Source organism: Colias croceus, chromosome 22 (genome assembly GCF_905220415.1).
Source record: "Colias croceus chromosome 22, ilColCroc2.1".
Lineage (NCBI taxonomy): Eukaryota > Metazoa > Arthropoda > Insecta > Lepidoptera > Pieridae > Colias > Colias croceus.
Window position 1 is genome coordinate 4,836,491 of NC_059558.1, and position 26,126 is coordinate 4,862,616.

At 34.8% G+C, this 26,126-nt stretch overlaps 2 protein-coding genes across 8 annotated transcripts; both read right to left on the reverse strand.

Moving 5' to 3' along the window:
• On the reverse strand, positions 1-24,896 carry LOC123701623 (ornithine decarboxylase 1-like). 7 transcript variants are annotated; one of them, XR_006752757.1, is made up of 13 exons: positions 24,640-24,896; positions 11,591-11,721; positions 9,674-9,891; positions 8,776-8,982; positions 8,027-8,144; positions 7,405-7,536; positions 6,803-6,926; positions 5,667-5,840; positions 3,732-3,863; positions 2,564-2,677; positions 1,233-1,441; positions 476-696; positions 1-136 (listed from the first exon to the last, which is right to left on the reverse strand). XR_006752757.1 is itself a non-coding variant. In XM_045649110.1 (13 exons), exons 4-12 carry the CDS (start codon positions 8,972-8,974, stop codon positions 528-530), a joined length of 1,371 nt encoding a protein of 456 aa, XP_045505066.1. In that variant the 5' UTR covers positions 8,975-8,982; positions 9,674-9,891; positions 11,591-11,721; positions 24,640-24,896; the 3' UTR covers positions 1-144; positions 484-527. The 7 variants fall into 7 exon arrangements, 5 of the variants coding, with proteins under 5 accessions (XP_045505066.1, XP_045505062.1, XP_045505064.1 ...); XM_045649110.1 differs by having other exon boundaries at positions 1-144; positions 484-696; XR_006752756.1 differs by having other exon boundaries at positions 120-330; positions 465-696.
• LOC123701981 (thyroid transcription factor 1-associated protein 26) lies at positions 22,050-22,718 on the reverse strand. The gene has a single exon (XM_045649614.1). It carries the CDS (start codon positions 22,716-22,718, stop codon positions 22,050-22,052), a length of 669 nt encoding a protein of 222 aa, XP_045505570.1.
• Positions 24,897-26,126: the final 1,230 nt, after the last annotated feature.

Sequence of the window (26,126 nt, forward strand, 5' to 3'; positions counted from 1 at the left end):
AATCAACGAACACCGCGATCAGGGGCCGGCGAGTGCGGGGTAATACCGCGGGAGTACTCAGATATATTTTTAAACGGTTTTACCAAATAAAATAGCCAGAACACATATAAGAAACAAAATTGCCAGTATACAAAATCAAATCATTTTAATACGAAATAAAAAATTGCCAGTATACAAATAAGCCGAATCACTTGAGCGCACACTCAACGAACACTGTATACTATCAGGCGCCGGCGTGTGCGAGGACGTACCGTAAGAGTACTCAGATATATTTTTAAACGGTTTTACCAAATAACATAGCCAGAACACATATAAGAAACAAAATTGCCAGTTTACAAAATTAAATCATTTTTAATAAAAACAAAAAATTGCCAGTATACAAAATTAAATCATTTTTAATACAAAACAAAAAATTGCCAGTATACAAAATTAAATCATTTTTAATACAAAACAAAAAATTGCCAGTATACAAAATTAAATCATTTTTAATACAAAACAAAAAATTGCCAGTATACAAATAAGCCGAATCACTTGAGCGCGCACTCAACGAACACCGCGTGTATACTATCGGGGGCCGGTGTGTGCGGGGGCGTAGCGCCGGGCGGGGGCGAAGGCGCGCGGCTCTGCGGGCCCGAGGGCCGAGCCTCCACCGTGATGCTCGTCTCGCTGAGCGGCCACAGGTCTTTGAGCACCGCCCTGCGGGAGAAAAAAACGTTATTTATATATGGAATAAAATTTATATGCGAAATCAGCAGCACTTACTTTGTATAAGTGTGATCAACAGAAATATCTGTGATTACAGGTTTATGGAAAATTTTTAGTAATAACAGTCGTTACTTTGTTTAATTGTAGTGACTTGTATACAGTTATTTTTATACGTAGTAACAAGCAGTCCAACGCATCGCGTAGGATCCCAGATTTATTAAGGATCCCGAATGGTCTGACAACAACGTATGCGAAAACAACCATTAGAAAGTTAACTCAATACAAGAACCACGCGCTACCAGCGGCACGCAAACTCAATACAAGAACTACACGCTTGGCCACGTGCACGCAAACTCAATACAAAAACCACACGAGGCACGCTGTGCATTAAGTTAATACAAGAACCACGCGCTACCAGCGGCACGCAAACTCAATACAACAACCGCGCGAGCCCAGCTGCATGTTAATTCAATACAAGAACCACGCGAGCACAGCTGCACGCAAAATCAATACTACGCAGCACGCACCACAAGCGGCGCTCGACCACAGCTCTCACACGGGGCACCGGGAACCCGTTGAAGGGCGCGGCCACGGGCAGCGTGTACGCGCCCATGTCGCGGAACACCAGCCACCCGCCCGCGCGCTGCCCGCCCAGCTGCGTGCGGGGGAGGATGCAGTCCAGCGCATCGCATGTGGGGCCCCAGATCGAGCACTCGGACACCGGCTCGGAGCTCTCCTGCGAAACAGAATAAACATCATGCATAAAACCACAATATACTTAACTAAAATCTAGAATAGAATAGAAAACACTTTATTGCACACAAAAACAAAATTTACAGAAACGATATTACTTATATAATAAATGTACAATTTGGCGGCCTTATCGCTTGAAAGCGATTTCTTCCAGGCAACCTTGGGATATAGGAAAAATAAATCAGTAAAAAGGTAGATAGTGCATAAATACATACATATACAAGGAACTGTAATTATACATAGATAGATAACTTAAGAATCAAATAATATTATACAAAAACAAAGGAGAAATGAGCAGTATATGAATACAAATATTAGAAGAGAGGAAAATAAATTTACATAAATAGATAACTAAATCAGCAAAGAACATCTATTATATTGAACACCATGAACAACTACAATAAATACATGGTGTGCGATACAGTATTATCGCACACCATGTATTACTTCATCTCTATCCATGTATGACATTACTTTATCCATGTATCACTAAAACATACTTTATTGAACACCGTGTATAACTACAATTATAAATACATAAGCAAAAGGCCGTTGATAGAACATTTACTGTCATAACATAAGGTGTTAATTCGAATGAAATTTACAATGTCATGTTACGCAGCACCACTAGGAGATTTTTAGATTTCAAAACAATTTTTTAAGTTCAAATTTATAAATCACTGTATCTGATATAAATCACTCCGTTCGTTCCCAAACACTACGACCTCTCGTTCTACACTTTCGATTTTGTAACAAAGGACATTTCATTATTTAAAAAATATAATTAGTATAATTATAGCATAATTAAAAAATAAAGCATTTGAATGCTATAAAACGTAAAATAAAATACAATACACACAAATATAAATTTATAAAGAATAGAAAAAATTCGATCACGAGGCGGGACTCGAACCCGCATCCTTCGCGCCATTCCGGGGCGGATGCCTAACCAACTCAGCCACTCGTGACCCGCCTGAGCAATCGAATTTATTCTATTCTTTCAGTTTTATGTGTCTTAAGGGACAACATTTTTCTATTCTTTATAAATTTATATTTATAAAGCATTTGAATGCCATAAAAACCAAAAAATATAAATTGTACACACCTCAAGCGGCTCAGCGGTGACCTGCTGGTGGTCGTACAGCAGACAGTTGAACGAGCCGTACACGCCGTCGTTGATGAAGTACATCGTGTGCTTGTCGCCGCTCTCCGATTGTATCTGTAATTGATTTGACGTGTTATTTATTGGAATTACTATACTCGAGTTGCTAAGCTACTTAACTACTCCGTATAAAGTTAAATAATATTATCAAGAGGAAAACATTGTTTGTTTGTAATGAAAAGTCTCATAAACTACTGGACCGATTTTAAAAATTCTTTCACCATTCGAAAGCTACATTATCCATGTGTAATATAGGCTATATATTATCACGCTAAGACCAATAGGAGCGGCACCGCGCGGCACAGCTAGTATTTGATAAAATAATCTCGAAAACATGAATAAAGTGTTTAAAATTAGTAGTAGGAACAGTGTGGTCGGTAGAAATGTATCAGTTAAAGTAGAAACAGAGAATATATACAACTTTCCGACATCATTCATTGGGGCCTTAACGGACTGCCAATTGAGTAGACTGTTCGAGTAAGAACCTCTGCTCATTTTCCGATGGAGTAATTCCACATACCTTATGTAATGTATAACAACTCAAAAATGCATGTTGTATTTGCCTGTTATTGGTTCTACATCTTACTATGCATGCTTATTATGTCACATAGTCAAAATATATTATTAATATAAGATGTACATCTGTTGGCAAATCAAATAAATAAAAAAAGAGTGTGTGTACTTATGTACACGCGTTAGAAGTTATACTTCTTTGGCGTATGGAAAAAAAAAATACTAGTATACATACAACTTGAACATAATTGTCAATTTTCGTACCACCTAGAACTAACTTCATGCTGTTAAATTTAGGTGTCGGTGTGCGCGCGCATCGTAAAAATTCACTCTCATCATTTTTCTCCATCGCGCCAAAAGAAGTATAACTTCAATAAATACCATGTTTCACACGCTATACTATTTATCTTAATATATATAAATATCGTGTCACAATGTTTGTCCTCAATGGACTCCTAAACCACTTAACCGATTATAATAAAATTCGCACACCATGTGCAGTTCGATCCAACTTGAGAGATAGGATAGTTTAAATCTCAAATCGTTTTAGAGAAAGCGGGCGAAGCCGCGGGAGGTAAGCTAGTATGTATGTACGGACCTCCCGGGAAGCGTGTATCATGGCGGCGAGCGTGTACGCGGCGGCTGCGAAGTATCTCCCCGGCTCAGCGATCACGCGCACGTCGCGCTCCGAGAACTGGCTGTCCAATGCCGCGTTTATCACTTGTGACACCTGCGAAAATTTCATTAGTTTATTCAAGTTTCTTGGTAACTTTTAAAAGAAAGCATTTGAATGCCATAAAACCAAAAATATTAGATTCAATTTTTAAAAGACAATAATAATGTATTCGAACAGAGATTTAAAAGGCCTTGGAGATATATGAGTATTTATGTAACGCATAAATATATCATACATTAATTATTATCTTCATTTATTGAAGTGAAACTTCTTTATCGGGGTTGCAAAAAAATTTATATAACATTTTATCGTTACGCGTGACATTTTTCCATTACGCGCCATCTTGATTCGACGTATTTCTGTAAAATTGCATATAGTAAATTATTTTTTGAAAAATTAGGTCATCAAGAAGTTTCACTTCTTACGTGTGTACACTAGTACAGGCACACATTTTTTATAAATAAGCGGTAGCACACATTTTTTATAAATGCTAATAAGCGGTAGGCCTATGTCCTGCAGTGGACGTCCTAAAAGGCTGGAACGAACGAACTAATATAATACGTACAATTGTTGTTTTAAAGGTAACACTTACGAATCTATTATCACTTGTGATTTTAATAATTAAATAAGTTTTTATTTAATATATTTTTTTTGTTTATGGTATGAACAAATAAAAAAATCTTTACATATCTACAAATGTGTATAAGTAACCAGTTTTATTCATATTGTATTTAATTATAATGCAACTTAACCCACAGCCAACTATTTTATTCTGACGTGAATTTCACTTAGGGCCGATTTTTCAATGCCCAGATAAACAGCTAGATAGACTTTATTCTTCAGATAACAAAATATTCAATTTTTCAATAGACGAATAGGACTTATCTATCGAATAACTACGTTATTTGAGGAATAAATCTATCTGCTGCTCCAACGGCCAGATAGCGTGCTATTCGACGATTAGACGTTTGAGTTGACAACTGACGCGTCAAATTTGGGATATTTTCGTATGTAATAACATAGAGCGTAGAATTTTTACAATAAAGCCTCTTTCTATAAAATAATTATCAATTAAAATCATATTGAAATTGATGTTTTTGATAGTACCTACTGATGATCATGCCATTGAAAATTTGCCGGACGCTGCCTTTATGTCGTTTCCATCGTAAAATATATAAATTTTAACACAAATTTAATCAAAACTCTTTTCTCGAATCAAAACAATAATCAACAATCATAGAACACAAGATAAACTTAAAATGCACTCCTGACGTGAGTCATAATGACGGTTGTTGACATATTGCAAGTTGACTCTATCCCGCTCTAACCTGACTAATTTAATATGTTTGTTTCGCCACTCCAAGAGCAGAGCTGCCAATATAGAAATATTTGGTCAGATAGTTATTCATCAAATAAATCACGATTGAAAAATAGGCGAGCCGTTATGAGTTAGATAAGCAATTGAATAAATCTATTCGAGGGGTAGTTATTAGACTGTTTATCTGGGCATTGAAAAATCGGCCCTTAGGCTGGTTGCAGAGCTTGACCGACCATCAGTGCGTACGTCAGTCGCGCTTGTCATATGTATGGAAATTCATAAAACCGTTCATAGCTAGACCGACCATACGCACGCGTATTGTCATGCGCATTAGTGTCATAGTCATACAATTGTTGATGCGTATCGTCAGGACCGACGGTACGCACTGACGGTCGGTCAAGCTCTGCAACCAGCCTTAGGTGCTTTATAAGACAGTGCCCTTCACCAGTTGGATGCGACATTTCACGCACTCGCAGATTCCGGATCCTAAAAAACTCGTACACCACTCTAGGGTGCCGGATCCCACGTGTGACACGCACCTGCCGCAGGTCCGCAGCGGAGTCGCCAGCGAAGCCGCCGCCAATGTCGAGCAGGCGCATGTGCAGGCCGAGCGAGTCGCCCAGCGAGAACAGCCCGCGCGCGAGCTGGATCCCGCGCGCGTATACTGCACACTCCCGGGCCCCGGATCCCACGTGGAACGATACGCCCACCACCTGTTTTATAAAGAAAAACAAAGTTCATATATGTTATTCTAATCCTCTAGTCTATCTAGTCTTGTTCAATAAAGGAATTATTTATTGAGTAAAAGCTTAATCTGCAATAGTATATTATTATGTCTATATTTTACATTATGTTAGTAATATTGTATTTATTTTCTTCTCTTCAATTATTGCTCTCGGGGTTCACTTAAAAAACGATGCTGCAACGTTTTTTACGTCACAGTTGTTCACCGAGTGATTTGGAATCATGCTTTACAGACTACACACTTCAATGTGTATTTTTAGTATCATGTATGTATTGTTTTCCAATTATAATTGTAATTGAATACCATATAAGTTGTATGTGCCATTGAATAAACGATTTCTTTCATTCAATAGACAGAAAGTTTATCAAACAAATTTTTCCAAGTAGGGAACTAGCAAATAGCTTGTGTACAGTGGTTGTAGGGCTGTTTGTGTATATGCGCGGCGAGGCGGGGGAGAGTACCGACCGTTTAGTTTCGTTATAACTTCTAACTCACGCTCTTTCTTACCCCCTCCCCGCCTCACCGCATATACCTACACCTCTCTACAGCCACTGAACACAAGCTATAGAACGTTCATCAATTTGTCAAAGTAGTACCAAACATTATAACTTTAGTTAGTTGCAGCGCTAGATCTAAATAGTGTCCTTAACCTTACCTATTGAAATTTGTAATTTATTTAAAAATTACTAAAACAAATAGAGCTATATGTAGCGCATGTACGTAACGCTATATTTAAATGACTTAACACTTCTTTAACCTTTATCAAATTAAAAAAAATATATACAATTGTGTCTAAATACCTTTTATTTTGAGAGAATAAAACAGTGTAAATAGGAGTCGATTACATACAAACATACAAGTAAGGGTATTAAATTACAACAATGTACATTTCCTACGAATTAACTCAAAATAAATCCAAAACATACTCACAGCAAGCGACATAACAGCAGCCAGTTTGAGCAACCTCGGCGCTTCAACGAGCGGCTCGCAACCGAACTTGATGCCGAGCGGGCACTGCGCTGACATCGCGTCGCATCGGATGCGGATCACCAACCTTATAGACATACATTATGTTATGTATTTATAATAAAATATATTAAATTATGATTTATTGAGCTATTTTGTGCAGTTAAAAGACAAAATTATCTCCTATATCATGATAATGAATGAAAATAGAAATATAAAAAAGGAATCTACCTATGAGACAGAATGTTTGCGGAATTACAGTATGCGTTATAAAAAACACCAAACCCATGAAACTGAATTCAAAGAATGATGACGACGATAATTATGATAATGATGAAAGAAAGAAAGAAAGAAAGAAAAGAAAGAAAAAAAGCTTTATTGCCAACAAAAACTGGCGAGAACGATGATGATAATAATGATGGCGACGATGGTGATGATGACGACGACAACAATGATGATGATGATGATGACGACGATGAGGATGATGATGACGACGATGGTGATGATGACAACGATGATGATGACAACGACGATGATGATGGCTTTGATGATGGCGGTATACTCACTGCGCGTCGGGCGAGTACTGCTTGATCTTGTGCAGCTCGGTCTCCGAGTCGAACGTCATGGTGGTGACGCCGAGCGCGGTCGCGTGACGGATGTGCGACGCCATCTTGGCCGGGTTCGCGAATATTATGCGCCTGTTGACGAATGCATAAAAAATTATGAAGAAAGCATGATAAATCTCAAATTCAATACTAAGTATAATATTTATGTTCTTTTCATTAACTGTTAGTATCAGTTTGCAATCAAACTTTGTGTAAGGCCGGTTGCAGAGCTTCACCGACCATCAGTGCGTACGTCAGTCGCGCTTGTCATATGTATGGAAATTCATAAAACTATTCATAGCTAGACGGACCGTATACGCACGCGTATTTCCATACATATGACAAGCGCGACTGACGTACGCACTGATGGTCGGTGAAGCTCTGCAACCGGCCTAAAAGGTTCTTGCACATTCTAATTCATCATCTAGTAATTACATCTACATAATTTTGATCGAAAATATTGCGATCTATTAAATAAATAAATAAATAAATAAAACTTAATTAACAATAAAACTGACCACTGTCTATTTATTACTCTAAAATCACTCTTATTCCTTACTAGCTAAGATATACTTTAACTCACTCAGGCTTAACGCCGATATCGGTGACGAGCTGTATCTCAGCCTTCGACGCGCAGTCGAACCCGGTGCCGAGCGCAGCCAACGTACGCACTAGCAACTTGTCGTCGTTGCATTTTACCGCTGCAAATATAGTTTTATTAGTATGGATATTTAACATAAATGTTTTATTTATTTCTATTGGTTCACGGCAAAAAAGACAGGGATGGAATAAAATACAATGGAAGTAATAAATAATGCTTGGATACTAACTTATACATAGAACATATTTTTACTATGTTTATGAAACTGAATTATTAAAATGTTACATGTACATTTTAGGTATCAGAAAACAGTATTTTGGGTATTTTTGGCATTGTACATTATCGCATTAATTAAAAAAAATATGTGAGACACGGTTAGATCTGCATATGATACGTTATTTGGAGTGACTAGGTCTTTTTTATTTTATTTTTAACAACCAATTAGGTATGCTTTGATCCAAGAGTTGCTCAAAACATGCCATCCAGCTTCCCCAAAAGATCTATCTTGCAATTACAATTACATAAAATCCATGTCTATTTTAGAGTTCCAAATTCCCTTACCATAGAACGGCTCAACGCGCGGCATGTACTCCTTCCACTGCCTGTACCGCTCGACCACTTCGCCCAGGTCCATCACGTAGAAGGGGTCCTCCTGCGTGCCCACCTCCACAATCTCACAGATCACACAGAGATAAAATCTCTGCCTATTTTTGGGTTGGAAAGTATCTTACCATAGAACGGCTCAACGCGCGGCATGTACTCCTTCCACTGTCGATATCGCTCGACCACTTCGCCCAGGTCCATCACGTAGAAGGGGTCCTCCTGCGAGCCCTCCTCCACAATCTCGCGGATCACGCTCACGGGACTCCACTCGCCGTCCATCACGCACACACGCTCCTCGTCGATAACCCTCATCTCGCCGGGGATCATTAAACTATCTGCAGGATATCATTAAACTATATTATACATTCTAGAGAATGTGCCCAATAAATCAGTTTTCGTGGAAAAACGGATGGGAAAAAGATGTAGTTGGAGAGAAATAGTGGAAAAGGATGGAAATGATATATCTGCAAAGGCTAGTTTATTCCGAAAACTGGTCTGTAAAGAAAATTTTTATAGATGAACAAAGAAAGTTATTTATGTCAATTTTTAATACTTTTCGAGACACGAACTCGTGCCAATTACAAAACTCAGTGTTCAGATATTATACATGTAAAGTGTCTTTTACTCCTCGTATTAGCATATTTTAATTAACAAATAATGGTTTGACTGTAACACAAATTGATGTTCTATATTACTATCAAAGTAAATTCTCCAAAAAAACTTCCATGAAAAGCCATTTATCATACCACTAGCTTTCCGCCCGCGGCTTCGCTCGCGTTTTCAAAGAAAAACCTATGTGTTAATCCAAGTTACCCTTTATATGTGTGCTAAATTTCATTGTAATCGGTTCAGTAGTTTTTACGTGAAAGAGTAACATACATCCATACAAACTTTCGCCTTTATAATAGTAGTATGATGTGCATATGCAACTTATTTTCTAGTAATTTCCGCCAATTCAAGTTATTTTTAGCAAACAATCTTATCTCTAACGTGGACTGAATATAGTTAGATAGAGTTGGAACTCACCACAAGTTCCGATCGTTTCAAGGATCTTCACACGAACAGTGCCGACACAATGCGAGAGACGCGCTCTGTCCTCCAACGGGCTGCGAGCCTCGGCGGGTGCCGAGGCCGAGACAGCCGGCTATCCTGCGCTCGAGAGAATTGACGACGGTCCGGAGATGGGTCAAGTGTACTCGGTGCCCGGTGGCGGCGGCCCGTTAGCGATGCTCCACAAGTGTCAGCTGCGGGCGAGACGCACGTGTGAAGTGGCTTTATCATCCTATCGCTGTATTCCGATAAACAGCATTGAGATCAACCAAATCAGTAGTAATCAGGCATGCTTATCAAATGTGGTGATGTACATGCATTTTGGAGTAAGAGTGATCAATTTATAGATAAGTGAGGCTGGGAATTGTAATAGAAATGAACGTCTTGTATTTCAGGAAAATGATAGCTTAATGTTTATCTCCTAGCGTCAAATGTTGACCCAGTATTGTATAAAATGGATAACATTGTATCTGTATTGAGAAATACAGGCGCGGTTGGCATGGCACAGTGTCATCTATTTCTTTTAATATGTCTACCTTCTTATTTATATTTAGAAACTAGTGGTCCGCCCCGGCTTCGCCCGTGGTACATATTTCGCAATAAAAGGTAGCCTATGTCCTTTCTCGGGTATCAAAATATCTCCATACCAAATTTCATGAAAATTGGTTCATTAGTTTAGGCGTGATTGAGTAACAGACAGACAGACAAGAGTTACTTTCGCGTTTATAATATTAGTATGGATTTACATTGTTATCACTTATTTATACTACAATTTCGATGGTTGAAAAAGTATGACGTATTTTTACAAAAAAGTTATCGAGACAAACCCAATTTTTAATAAGGTTTTTAATTTGTCATACTTACAGTATAAAAAAATGAACTCATCATTTTTATTAATTACTATCATACAATGTCTTGCAATAAATGGAAATTATACATACGATTTAGAATAGACACCGTTTTTTTTTTGAAGTGAAAACTTCTTTAGCGGCGTTGAGCACTTTTTTTGTAATGGGTATAAAATCTTAAACTCGCGTCAGGACACGTGACCTGATCGAAAAAGCGTAAGACGGATGGATATCAAACATGCTCAACGTTAATAATCAAGTTTTCACTTCTGCCGGCACTCCCGGAGTGTAACCCGTCTTTTTTTAATAATTTGATTTCGACGACACTCACTAGCAACAGTGAAAAAATATGTCAGCTGTCCAGACCACACATGTAGCAGTTATTACTTTACATTATAAACTTTAACAATGTGGCATTCTGCAAAATAACATCTTGACATTTAAGGATGGGCAACTGATTGCGAAATCTATTAATTTTTTATTACTTTCCATAAAAGTATTTTTATCGCATAAGTTAATCGACACACACCCGTTCATAATTATATGTTACAAGTCATCAAATTAAATGTCCCATTATGACTTAATTCATAACATTATAACAACCATTATTTCAGTTCACACTACAATTCAGAACATCAGTATATCCTTTTATATGTAATTTTTGAGTGAAGCTTTGGCTTTTGGCTTTGAAATTATATCTAGCAGTTAGGGTAGCATCAGCCTTTATGATGGCTCTGAACTTCGTGCGATTTGGTGCGCCGTAAATAAAAGAAAAAATTCGATCACGAGGCGGGACTCGAACCCGCATCCTTTCGCGCTAAACCGGGGCGGATTCATGACCAATTCAGCCACTCGTGAATTACGAATTTTTTCTATTCTTTATAAATTTATGTGTGTGAGGATGTGATAAGCGAGGAATGTGTTTGTAAAGACCAATCACATAGCTTCATTTAGTTTGAAGTTTGAAGCGATACTATTGGTTATTTACAAAGACATTTCTCGCACATTATTCTTGGAAAAACACCCTTAGTCTGTTTGTACTCACGCGTACGTGGTGTGTCGTCAGCGGGCCGGCTCTCGTCGGAGCCAGGGGGGGTCGACGTTGAGCGCGCGACGCCAGCAGCGCGTTGCGTGTCGCCCGGCACTGTTAGATGCGCCGGACTCACCCGGTCCTGTCTGTGAACCGAGATAAACAAATATTTAATAAAAACAAATTATTTGGGGGACAATATGAGGCTATTTAATGAAGAAATAATTGGTTGAATTGGATGATGGGCCAGTTTCAGGTAAAATTTGTCAAAGTGTTGGACAGTCTATCTGTGTATTATATGTACCTTTTCATTCATATTCATTCAGAGTAGAATCATAATAAATACGGGCAACTCGACGACGAGTTCCTATTTTGTGAAGAGGAGGAAAACATTAAAGCAGCAGCTTATGAGAGCTGGCGAAAACTTCAGCTCATACATAACATAGTGGTGTTTTTTCCATAGAAGAAGAGGGAGTAGGGTTAACTATGACAATGCGTATTAAATGCCAGTTCAATCACATGGGGATCGACTCTTTCACTCTGTCATTTCAACCGACAGATAAGCTAAGCAGAAGTCGAGAAACTGGCTATTTCTCTGTTAAGGTTTATTTCAACTGAATGAAAATAAAGTTATGCTTATGATAGCGAATAGGGAGAAGATGTCTTCCTCGATTCAAAAAGTATTTGGCAAACAAATATATTCTCTATTTTTCTTTCCATTGACGTCGTTTCCAAATACTTTAATCATATTGTTGATATCGCTGTTACCACGGCAAGCGCAGTTAATAGTTTCAGCCTTGAACCAAACGACACTAAGATAAAACTTTTTGAGTTGGCAAATAATTGGCAACCGGCCCGATATCGCAAGATAAGGAGACCGAAGTTACGATGAAAAGAGACATTTTGCTCGATTCGCAAACAGATCTTTTTATTTATTTATTTATTAAAAAGGTTCATCACCAGTTGTTACATATGTATCATTCTCGTTAAATAGTAACAATAGGATTTACACATTATTATGCACAACTATTACAGATGAACACTACATTCACAAAAATTAATAATAAATTAGGCGATATCTACATACAATACAAATTAAACAAAAATGAAATATGTGTGCTCTTAACATTAAAGAATTCTGATTAACTACAGCAGGCAATATTAAAAAAAAAGTTATTACATTTAACCTATAATTTACGGACATACTGACAATAATTATAATATGTGAATTTGAAAAAGAATTAAGTCATAATGTTAAGCATTGCTTTCCGAAACTTATAGAGGGAGTCTGAGAAAATATCCACTGAGTTGCTATATTTATTATGTAAGGTGCATAGTCTAGGAATGGGGGAGTTGCGACCCAGAACAGTTCTGTTTGGACGTGCAAATAGCAAGTTCGTAATTTGTTTCCTTGGATAATGCTTAGGGATATTGAATTTAAATTGATTAAGTAGCTTCTCACAGTCAATTGCATTTTGAAAGACTTTGTACAGAAAAACCATATCCAACAGATCTCTGCGTTGTTCCAACGATGTCATATTAAACTTTTTCAGTCGGCTTTCATACGATTTCAGCTTTTTTGATTCGCCTGCGCAGAACACTAAATGGTTTGTAAACCTGCGTTGAATACGCTCTAATCTGAGGATATGTGTTGCGTAGTGTGGGCGCCAGACAACAGAACCGTATTCTACTATACTTCTTACTATAGAGTTGTATAAGATAATTTTTGTTTGGGTATTTTTAAACATTTTTGTATTGCGAGTAACAAAGCCTAAAGTTTTTGAAGCTCTTTTTACTACGTCATCTATCTGCGGTAAAAAAGTTAAATCTTGTGCGACTTACAATCAATATTATTAAAATGTAAATCTTGAGGAACTAATATTACTCCTGAACATTTTAAAATCCTCCTAACGGTATATCTATTACTTTCACAGATATTGAAAGGGTCTGTATTTGCTTATTATTATTGTTATCCTTACAATACACATAGTTTTAATTTTATGGTGGCTCCTAATTAGGGAACCAATTGGTCATAAAGCTGATAAGTCATTACTTAATCATTAGCATAATCACACAAAACAATAATATGACAACAATAATATATTATGGTCGACTATCGAACAGTATCATTAAATGATCTACAATTCCCGTTATCTCTTGTAGGACACATTCGAGCAAATAAACAAATCAATCTATTCCGGAAGGTCAAACTGTTTAATACCAATTAATTATATTTGTTTTATTATTATTTACATATCTATGTATCTATACATATATACATAACTAGCTTACCGGCCGCGGCTTCGCCCGCTTTCTCTAAAACGATTTGATATTTAAACTATCCTATCTCTCAAGTTGGATCGAACTGCACATGGTGTGCGAATTTTATTATAATCGGTTAAGTGGTTTAGGAGTCCATTGAGGACAAACATTGTGACACGAGATTTATATATATTAAGATAATAAATCTGTCTGCAGTCTGGGTTTTACTTAAAACTACTGCACTTTTTAGTTCTATTTTCGGCAACATACTTATAGGCTATAATTTATTTTTATTGTTTTATTAAATTTAAACCTTGACGCGCATATTATTATTTATCCCTACTATATATTATTAATATTATAAATGCGAAAGTAACTCTGTCTGTTTGTCTATTACGCTTTCCCGCTTTAAACCTCTCAACCGATTTTGATGAAATTTGGCACAAACAATCTTTAGACCCTGAGAAAGAACATAGGCTACATTTTATTGCGAAATATGTACCACGGGCGAAGCCGGGGCGGACCGCTAGTTAGGTATGTAAATAATAATAAGAACGAGGCACGCTTCTTGCTTTATCAGTATTCAATTTAATATTTAACTGTTACAAATAATTATTTATACAATATTGGGGTCCTTTATCATATAATTTAATTTTTGTAAGAAATAGATAAAAGGACATTAACATTAATTAAAATGTATCGTTAAGAGTATTTAATGAAATTAATTAATTAACAACTCCTTTTTGTACTTTCTAAATAAATTATATAAGTACTCAGACATTTTTTTTTAACTATAAAAATATTTTATACGAGCTGTTATTACCTAAACCATTCAAACCGAATCCAAAGTCCTTTCTTTGTCCATTAAACACCGACAATCATATAAGCACAAACTACTCGAATTAAGGCGACTACACCACCGAAACTAGCGCCCCCCCAACATTTTATTTTTTTACTCCTAAACCAGATCAAATTTAAAAAATCTAGCTCGGTACTTTGCTAGTATATTACTTGTAGTATTTTTGGTATTACTTTTCATTATTTTGCATTCGGTAAATAAGGAGAACTTTTGATTACCGCCAAAAGTGGCCACTTTTGGCGGTAATCAAAAGTTCTCTAGAATAATGAACAGTTAGAATAGTGAAAAGTAATACCAAAAATACTACAAGTAATATACTAGCAAAGTACCGAGCTAGATTTTTTAAATTTGATCTGGTTAAGGAGTAAAAAAATAAAATGTTCGGTGGCGCTAGTTTCGGTGGTGTAGGCCTCTTAAGTCGAATTATTAATTATCGGCTGTTCGCTACCGAACTCGGATTAGTACGCAATTAGTCTCTATACCTAATATACCTACTACATAAGAGATTAAATCTCGTGCCTATCGAGATACCGCTACCCACGAAGCGGCGGTAGCGGATACCGCTCTAGTCTGAATAGGCCTTTAGAGTAAATAGTAATTCCTAGCTAAAATATCGATTCAACGTACGATTGTTTCAATATTCACTGTAACAAACCCTCTATTAGTTTTAAATATTTAAAATATAGAGTCTCATTCTTTATGCTAAGGCACGGCAAAGACTCTTATGTAATAATTATGTTATATTTCATTCAAGAGTATCGTTAAAACTATTACCTATGTAGAATGTAAACTTTGCAATACTGGTTTTTTTTTTATAAAAAAAAACACCGGTAGGTATTTTACGGTTAAAATTAACTTTATGGGATACTCGTGTATAGATATTTTTAGTAATTTCCATGTTATAACAATATTTTTCTGAATTTAATTATTGTATATTTCATTTATTTTCAATTTCATGAAATTTATTTTTCCGTAGGTATTGGTACATATTTTCCAGTCCAGTCCAGTCGCTATAGCCACTCTCTTTGACTAGAATTCGGGATAAAACATACCTTTATTACAATACTAGCGGTCTGCCCCGGCTTCGCCCGTGGTACATGTTTACGTTTTCTCTACATAAGAACCATCCTCGTACTTCAAGGAATATAATAAAAAAAGAATTATCGAAATCGGTTCAGCCGTTCTCGAGTTATGCGCTTACCAACACATTTTGCGATTCATTTTTATATATATAAGATTATTATGAAATAGTTAACAGAATTATAAACATATTCGTTTCAAATTTCAATATTGTGCGGTTTCATGTGTCAGCCCACTGTAAGCATTATTTTATCATGATTATTATTTTTTACATAACTATAACATTACATTCCTTATGGCTTAATCAATAATATGAACACATTTGATGGAAAGCACAGAATATTTATCAGTAAACATAATAAAAGATTTCCTAAATCGAGTAACAAGCAATGGCGCCAAGATATGATCTCACAAGGTCAATGTTACGGCAACCTCTTTAATTACGCTAGCACGTAATCTGTTTACTTTGGCCCACGTAGTAGGAAACTTATTTGAAATTATCACGTAACTATGATAGAGTGAAAAATGATCCATATATTAGTTAGCTAACTACCTACATGCAATAGTTTGTAACAATAATGATTAATAAAAATGAGCGTGTGTGCCGAGCACACGTGTCAGAAGTGAAACTTCTTCGGCAAGATTCAAAGACACCAAAATCGTCGCCTTACTCCATGACGTGACGGTATTGCCATTACGCGACCTTGACTTTCAATGCGCCTAAAGAAGTTTCACTTTCAAAATATTATGTAAAATTTAAATATAACATACCCTTAATAGCGTAATTCTCAAAGCTTTTGAAAACCCCTAAGCAACAACCTGGCGGTTGTTGCTAAATGTCCAGCGAAATAGAAGGAAACGAAAAATTAAATTAGTCAAAACGACTAATTCAATAGAAATAAAATGCTAGTACGAATATCCAAACGCAAGATGTGTGACACTCGTCAAATACGCGGCAAACTGATAAAAATGTCTGCTGTTTCATCTATTTAACCGCGAACTTATCACACGAGAGATTTGTGGGATGTAATCAGTGTTTTACTTTATTATATTACATTGGCTTGTTTATTTTTAATGTAAATAAACTCATTATATTTGCTTCATAAAAATCACACTTTGATCACACGTTCGCACAATGTTACCAGTTAAAAAATGATACACGTTTCTGGATTAAAATATATGGGCACAGATAAAAAATGGTAATACATATAATGGTAACATGTACGTTATCTAATGCACACTGAGAAACGTAGATGTTAAGAACTGGCGTAGTACTAGTCTCGACTGCTATGAACCGCATCAACGAGGTCGCGGGTCTCTTACGTTTAAACGACGTATATTTTAGACGATAATTAATACTGAAGGCTACTTATCTAGATTTACAGAGTTCACATTTTATGACGTTCAGTCGTGTTTGATACAGTTTTACATATTAGTATCCATCGATTTGCATCTGCATTCCTCGTAAATCATATCGACACGGTTCATGTTCGAGCAATCAATTCCTGTTGTTTAAACTGTGGATTATTTAAATAAACTTTATTTGCACAGTAGCAATCATTAATACCATCGTATAACATGAATTGTTCCCAATTTAACAAAAAATAATTACTATATACTTTGCTCTCTATTTAGTTTCAAAATACATAAGCAGATACCCAAGAGAGCTGCTACATATTTATATACGTATTTAAAACCTTACTAATTTTACAGATGCGAAAGTATGTCTGTCTGTTCATCTTAGGTCACACATGACGCAATTTTATCGTGTTAAGTGCAGCAAGCCGCGAATGAAGACGCGGGCGGATGCTTGTTACAAAATATAGTTGTTCGGTCATATCTTTAATAGTACCGGATATACCTACTTCAGAGTAGTACTATGACTACAATACTATTGAAATAACGATAGCGCGTGCCACGTTCTTTGTATAATTATGTGAATAAGATAAATTTCCTGGAAAACGGTATTGATAACGATTATAAACAGAAGAACAAGATAGTATAGTTATGGCTCAAAAGTATGTAAGTTAATTACGTTTATGAATGTCGTTCAGTTTGCAGATACAGCATCAAAGATGTCGTCAAAGTTGGATCATGGATGTTTGAAATACATAAAAAAAAATTATGGTACACTAATGTCTAATAGGTACCGACGACCTCTTTGGTGGTAGGTAACGCGCGAGAGTAGAATTGAGGGTTGCACCGTGCAATGTTTGATTCCCAGTGGTGACTAAGAAAAAAAATGTCTCGCACTTGCAGGCACGGAAGGCTGATCACCTATATACAAAATCGATCAGTGAAAAAGATGCATAATGAATGTCCCATCTAGTGAAAATCTGCCTGTAAAAATGTACCCTCGAAAATATTTAAATATACAATATTATAGCTATGCAGAAGTTCCGTGACCTATGAGGCTTATTATACAATATCGATTAGTTACATGTAATGATGTAAATGTATTTTCTCCTTTGTGATATAATAAATCCGCAGACCACATTCATCCGAAAGTCACTAATTTTTCGCAAATGCAGAGCTTTCGCAACGATGTTATTGTAATTGTTTAAATTGCATAAGCCGAACAAAAGCATACAAAAACTAATACAACAGTATGATAACATTAATTCCGTAGACGTTAGATACATAATGATAGCAATAAATTGATAAATAAGTGGAATTCTACGTTTTATCTAACAAAGTTTTTAGCTACCTGTAATAACTATAAAAAAGATTTACAACTGTAAATTTGCACGAAATTTTATCTAAATGAAACTTGAGGCACAATTTGTAAGCCCCGATTTAAATTCTTCAATTAGGGTGGAAACACATTGCTCGTCTGATGTCTCAACTCTCAACCTTCCATTAGTAGGAATTTGTTGGCACATACCGACCAATTGAACTTTCGTCGCGATGAATAATCGATCGGTATATTTCCTCCAGACTGTTATACAACACTGCAGTATAATGCTTGGTAAAATAGAACAAAATCGACTTTAAGAAAATGCAAATTAAAGCTGATGAAATTGCTGACACATAATATATGTGCACTATTTTGTGGACATTAAACTGGGAAAATTATAAAATACCCTCATGATTCAAGACTATGATAGACTTCAAGGAATTAGGACAATAGCGCCAGCCAGGGAAAAAATTTAAACAAACCTACACAATTTTATAGTTTTCATCAATTACGGCCATTTTTATGGCAACCCTTATTATTATGTGTTCCTTAAATTATTGTAATTTGTTAAACATAATTTTCGATCAATAACTTTATGAGTGATGATGATGATGAGCGAGTGATCTTGTCCACTAGACCATAAACTGTTCCCCAATAAATCTTCAACACTCCATACATCCCTGACATTAGCACACATTCACTACATTATACTTGTACTTATGTGTATTCACCCTTATACCAATAATATTAGCGGATACATCTCAACAGCACCTGTTGATAACCAACAAGATGCGGTACTTTATCAGATAATATACTTAAAATTTCCAAGAAATGATAAGTGTCTGCTTTCTATGATGCCTCGTGCGTGTCAATACATATTTTTGCTGTTTTCCTAGAATGTTGTTGTTGGGTTTTAGTGCACAAATATTTTTGTTTAATAAAATTGTGGAATATTTATTTCAGTTATGAAAATGAAGGTATTTTCCTATGTCTATGTTCATTCAGTTTAATATGTAAGTAGTTGTGATACGCCGGCGTATCACGTATTGGCGAACCCACAAATCAGTGGCACCCATCCTAAAAAAAAAAAAAAAAAAAAAAAAAAAAAAAAAAAAAAAAAGTTTGGACTCTTTTCCCACTAAAGCGACCACGCTGAGTCGATAGCACTTACTCCCAAAGCGATTGGATGCATGGTTTCGAAGATGTGCAGATCGATTAACTCATATCTAATTGATATCCGGTGGGTCATTAGCGTCCCATTGTTCACCTTTTCCTATTAGTTAATTACACCGTCCGGCGTTCTTATCTATTACTCATTGTGCACCTCGCTTATCACTGCTTTTGTATTAAACTTCTTTGTTATGACCTAATATTCAAGAAAAAATACGTCTAAAATCCTATAACTAAAAATTTGTACTGATTGTAAAAAAAAAAAAAAAAAAAAAAAATTATATTGCTATAATGTTATATAATAGTTTATTAATAGTTTTATAATAGTTTATTCTGTTACATCTAATGAATATTCAAATGAGTCTAAAATTGGTTTTAAAAATAAAGATAGAGATCTAAAAAGTTCAGTTGATGCTGAATCTTTGTTGGAGGAGAAAGGTTCCATTAAAAGTATAGAAAGTGAGGCAAATCCACTGTATTCACCAACACAAATACTCAGTTTAATACCAAAAACTTATAATAAAAAAGGTGAGTCATTATTAAACTTAATTGGAACAAGTAAAAGTAAAATACGTTGGGATAATGAAGGCACAGTCATAATTGATAATGAAAAAATTCCAGGAAGTAATATTGTTGATTTAATAAATGATTCACTTAGACCCTTAAAAAAAAGTGATCCGATAGGGTGGGATAGATTTGCTAAAGCATTGAAAGATATTAAAGTACCACTTACTTATATTGGAAATCCAAAGAGATGTGAGTTTATTAACCAACTTCAAGCGAAAGATCTGAACAAAACCTCTGAGATTGAAGTTCAAGAATTTTCTACACCGAGCAGTGGAGATAAAAGATATATAACTAAAATACGTAAAAAGATCGATTGGGAAAAATGGACCCCGTAGTAGAAGAAATTAACAGGATTTATTATGATCCATCTAACCCCACTGGTTTTGGTAGTATTGATAAATTATCAAAAGCTATGAAGGGTAAAATGGATAAAAAGCAAGTAAAGGAATGGTTAAAATCACAAGAAACATATACATTACATAAACCCATTCGGAAAAAATTCCCGCGTAATAGGTACATTCTATCAAATATTAATGAGCTGTGGCAAGCTGATTTAAGTGATATGCGAACTTATTCTCAATATAATGATGGTTTCAACTACATACTTTGTGTTATTGATGTATTTAGTAAATATGCTTTTGCAAGACCAATGAAAAAGAAAAACTCAGAAACAACTAAAGAATGTTTTGAAAGTATATTTACTGAAAGTAATTCAACCCCTACTCACATACAATCTGATAAAGGTACAGAATTTACAATCAAACAATACTAAACTATTATAAAACTATTAATAAACTATTATATAACATTATAGCAATATAATTTTTTTTTTTTTTTTTTTTTTTTTTACAATCAGTACAAATTTTTAGTTATAGGATTTTAGACGTATTTTTTCTTGAATATTAGGTCATAACAAAGAAGTTTAATACAAAAGCAGTGATAAGCGAGGTGCACAATGAGTAATAGATAAGAACGCCGGACGGTGTAATTAGCTAATAGGAAAAGGTGAACAATGGGACGCTAATGACCCACCGGATATCAATTAGATATGAGTTAATCGATCTGCACATCTTCGAAACCGTGCATCCTATCGCTTTGGGAGTAAGTGCTATCGACTCAGCGTGGTCGCTTTAGTGGGAAAAGAGTCCAAACTTTTTTTTTTTTTTTTTTTTTTTTTTTTTTTTTTTTTTAGGATGGGTGCCACTGATTTGTGGGTTCGCCAATACGTGTACAACTACTTATGTACGTAGGTACATATACTAATTTATACATATACAACTAATTTATATGTTATTAAATATCATATTAGTAATACTTTACCAAATAATGATTTTGTGGGGTGGTATAAAATTCAAATTCCAAATTCTAAAAAATGATAAAGTTACTTACATTTATTACAGAAACACAATACAAGCTCTCATTATAGAGATCAAAACAATGAGCATCACCAAAATGTTAACATATTTTCTCACTTAAAAATTTAACATTATTAAAAGATTGCTTATTAACAATAAAAATAGCTTATTGCTGATTATTGCTTACTATTACATTATTTTAAATCACTTGTAATAAGTACAAACTGAACATGACAATAAAGTGGGACGAAATGATTAAAAAAAGTTCATTACAAGCTAATATTGACTTAATCACAATTCAATTATGTTAAAATGGAAAAAAAATATAATAAGCATAAAGTTTATCCACTTACTAGAGCACTAAAACATTACCATTACCAATCAAGCACACATATTTCATCACAACTTTATATAGCTGAAGGAACTTTCTGGAATAAAAGAGTTGAACTAAAATAATTTCTAGTAAAAAAACTGCATCATTGTGAATAGTTTTCTTTCAAAAAATTAGTTCCCTTTAATCTTTTCCAAGAGTAATTCCATTCTTCCAGACATGACCGGCTGTCCTTTTTTCGTTTTCTTGCTCAACTTCTTAAATCTCTCTTGTTTCTTCTTTTTATACTCTTGCAACTTCTGCATTTTCTCCTCTCTAGCTTTCTCTTTTTCCTGCTGCTTCAGCAATTTATCCTCCTTCACCTTTTTAAACTGCTCCTTTGCTTTTGCAAAAGACACCTTTTTAGGTTTCTCATCGTTTTGCACATCTTTCTCTATTAAATCTGGGTGTCGGACGAATCTTCCAACTTCACTAGAATCTGGGACATCTTCATCAAATGTTTTCGGTTTGTATGTTCCTTCCATAGCATCGTTTTTCATGGTCTTTTGGTATTCATGTAGCAATCTCTTTTTCCTCTGCTCCTCCCATTGCTCAAGCTTGTATTTCTTACTGTATTTTTTCAATCTATAAGTTTTCTTATCAAATGGCTTCTTGCCATTTTCTGATGGTTCATTAAGGTCTGGTCTATTGTTATCGAAACTGTTCTGTCTTTTCGTTGTTTTTGATGATTCCCCATCTGTCTTCTCAAATTTTTTCTTCTCATTCTTATTTGGTCTCTCTCCTTGATTTTTATTCTTCTGATTCTTATTTGGCAAAAAGAAGGAATCCCTCTTCTTTTCCATTTTAAAATAATTTTCTTGTTCTTCAGACCTATAATGAAAGAAAAAGCGTGTTTCAACATAAAACAAGAAGAAAAGTAGAAAAGAGTAAAAAAAATCATGCAAAATAAAAAGACTAAATGAAATAAAAAAATAAACACGCTTTTTCTTTCCACCTAGCTGTTTAGTTTTTATTCATGTTAATTGATTTATGTTTTTAATATTTTTAAAGTACTCTTTTTTATTTGTAGGTGAGTAATCCAAACTAGCCTTAACTGTTTATTTATTCTATTCAGCTAATAAAGATAACAATTATCTAGAAATTAATTGCTGATATAAATAAAAATGTAGAGTCAACACTTGCATATTCTGTATATGGTTGATATTTCAATTTATTCATATTATTATTTTAGTATCAATTCTGATTATTTTACCTAGTTTCAATACAGATTGCCAATGTTACTCAATATAAGAGATTCAATGTTTAGTTTTATGAACATAATGAAGAACTATCTGCTTAACTTGTTTTGACCAAATAAAAACTAATCAAAGATGATGACGATGAAAGAGGAGAATGTCTTATGAAACAATATCACAAATATAGTTGGGGCTCTACATACATTAAAAACTCTTACAATACAACAACTATTGAATCTATACTAATAATATAAAGCTGAAGAGTTTGTTTGTTTGAACGCACTAATCTCGGGAACTTCTGGTCCAATTTGAAAAATTATTTTGGTGTTAGACAGCCCATTTATCGAGGAAGGTTATAGGCTATATATCATCACGTTACAACCAACAGGAGTGAAACCGCGCGGAGCAGCTAGTAATGAATATGTATAAAAATATAATAAATATGATAAGCAACCCTTGCCGTAATTAAAAAATAATTTAGTACTTTTATACAACTGCATTTCAGCAAAGTAAAGACTGACCTACATGGTCTTTTCCTATTTCTCTGTACTTTATTGCTGCGAGACAAACCTTTCAAAATTATAAAAAATCTTATATTTCTTTACTATATTGCAGGACAAATTCTGGCTTATAAGATAATCACAAAATCCTTGAAATGTGTATCGAAAAATTAACTTTTTCCTGTAGTTAAATAATTATATTATGATTTAAATATATAACTCTTCACTCTACAAAATATATATATCTTTTATCAATTATGTTGCGGCGAACATTAACACAGAAATTGGTTTAAAAATCACCGTAAAAGACATGAGCATATTTATTCAAGATATTATATGGTAATAAAGGCTTTAGATAAAAAATTAAATTACCTAACATAATATAGTTCTTAGTGCTATGGTGTAGTGGTAAGTATTTTTAAATTATTATGAATCGCTTAAAAATATATAACATAATGTTTTCAATACAAAAAGGATTATATTCGCCTGAAGCCCTAACCTAGTATTTTTCTATTTTTGATAATTTACTAAATATGCTTGATTAAATGAAGATACAACTGCAATAGATTTATAATGATCCCTGATGCATTAGTCATCATTCCATACTTATACCACAGCTTATACTATGATTGAAAAAATTGTCTTAAAATATGAGTCTTGAAGAATATTCTAGGTTTTCTATAGGTTAGCTATTGAAGAGTTAATCAGTGACGTACCAATACGTCACGAGACGATATGATTCAGTTTCTCTATTTAAGTATTGATTCATTATTTAATTATGAATCAATGGTAATAAGGATGATCGTTAAATATGGAAAAGAACATAAGAACTCTTGCTTCATGTATAAATGGGGACTACAAGTAAACTGTTCGTCAAGGCCCTTGGTATCAGTAGTGGTGGCACAGCTGTACTTGAAAAAATAGTATTTAAATGATGTATGCGTGCTATTTTTTAAGCTATGATAGATTGATGCGGTTATTTTATGTTAAAACGAATGGATATAATGTAAAAATGCAAGGCAGCTTACCAAATTAAGCCACCCACTGGGTAGGCTCTGAATTATCGGCGGAATCTTGATAGTTTAGTTGCACTTGGCACGAAAAAACTTAACCACGATTATAGATTTTATGTCACAGTTATTAGACTTTAAAACTTTACCGACCATGCCCTAATGTGAATTTTTGAGAAATTTTCCAAAAGGAAACGAGGTTTACGACTCGCGAAAATGTCACAAAAGGAACGAGGGAGAAGTTTGATGGAAAAAAAAGGAGACAGCTATATCGAATTCCTTCGAATTCTGCGCGCGCAGCGCCCTCGCCTTCCCAAGTTTTGCTTGCAAAATGCCAATCGATCGCTCCGGCCACCGGCTCGTCAAGTCAAGGTGCTGCAGATGTAGACAAGATTTATTCTTAATTATTTTAGATATAATTTATAATTGTTAACGTTATAGGTGCTCCTTTATTTTTGAATTTAGTAAAGATATTAAAAATTTAAATTCGTTAAATTTGGCGTGAAACGGAACGTATGAGTTTAGTTTAAAAAATAAATCAAAGATGGCACTAGCCAGAAGCCAGAGCGATCGAATAAGAATTTTGAAAAAACCATTGTAGGTACCTACATTTTTCATAGTGCAAAATTTTTTAAATAAATAACGTCTTATTTTTCACAAAATAATATTATGCTGATCATGAAACTATCTTCGCTTCGATAATAAAGCTGCACGGATAGTGTGTGATAATATATTGATAAAATATTAATAACAAAGATAAAATATTATAACGATACATCAGTACGAAACAACAATGATATTAATACAGTCGTAAACGTATTAATATCATTGTTGATTGTTTTTTCGTTTAAAAAGATTTAGGCACTGAAAATGAAATGAACTGAAAATCTCGAACGGTTATAAAATTATTTTCCTTTAGAAAGACAGTGCGTTAACTAATCTTTATCGTTGGCTAATTCTCCGTGGAGCGCTTAGATCATGATCTACGGTGGAGCGTGATCTCCCGACTATCTAGGACTACTTACGGGTAATATTTTTCCCGCAATTTTTTTATGTAGGTACACTGTACCCACTGCTATAGAATGACATTCAAAGAACTGTTCTTATTTTAAAATTTATCCGTAGTCCACCCCGACTGTCATGCTTTGACCCAACTTTGACCAAGAGACAGGATTATTATATTCTCTACACTTTTCGGTGTATGTCCTGTAATTATTTCGCACTATCCATTGGTATCGAATACTTTCGTGGGTTAGCTTTTTTATTTTTTTGGGTTAACCGGGGACTGAACGTTGATACCTACAAGTGTTTCAATTAGTGATAGTGGTCCAATTTCGTTGATCGTTCTAGTTGTATGGTTCTAGTCTTATTTTACACTAGCGGTCCGCCCCGGCTTCGCCCGTGGTACCTACATACTTACGTTTTCTCAACATAAAAACCATCGTCGCACTTCAAGGAATATAATAAAAAAAAAGAATTATCGAAATCGGTTCAGCCGTTCTCGA

Bases quoted from the DNA above. Each gene is read 5' to 3' on its own strand.
- LOC123701623 (XM_045649110.1), bottom strand. From the start codon at position 8,974: ATGATCCCCGGCGAGATGAGGGTTATCGACGAGGAGCGTGTGTGCGTG. The intron at 1,442-2,563 runs GTGTGTACAATT...TCTGTTTCGCAG, and splicing joins TCACCGCTGAGCCGCTTGAG to GAGAGCTCCGAGCCGGTGTC. The intron at 697-1,232 runs GTGCGTGCTGCG...TTTCTCCCGCAG, and splicing joins GTGGTCGAGCGCCGCTTGTG to GGCGGTGCTCAAAGACCTGT.
- LOC123701981 (XM_045649614.1), bottom strand. From the start codon at position 22,718: ATGGAAAAGAAGAGGGATTCCTTCTTTTTGCCAAATAAGAATCAGAAG.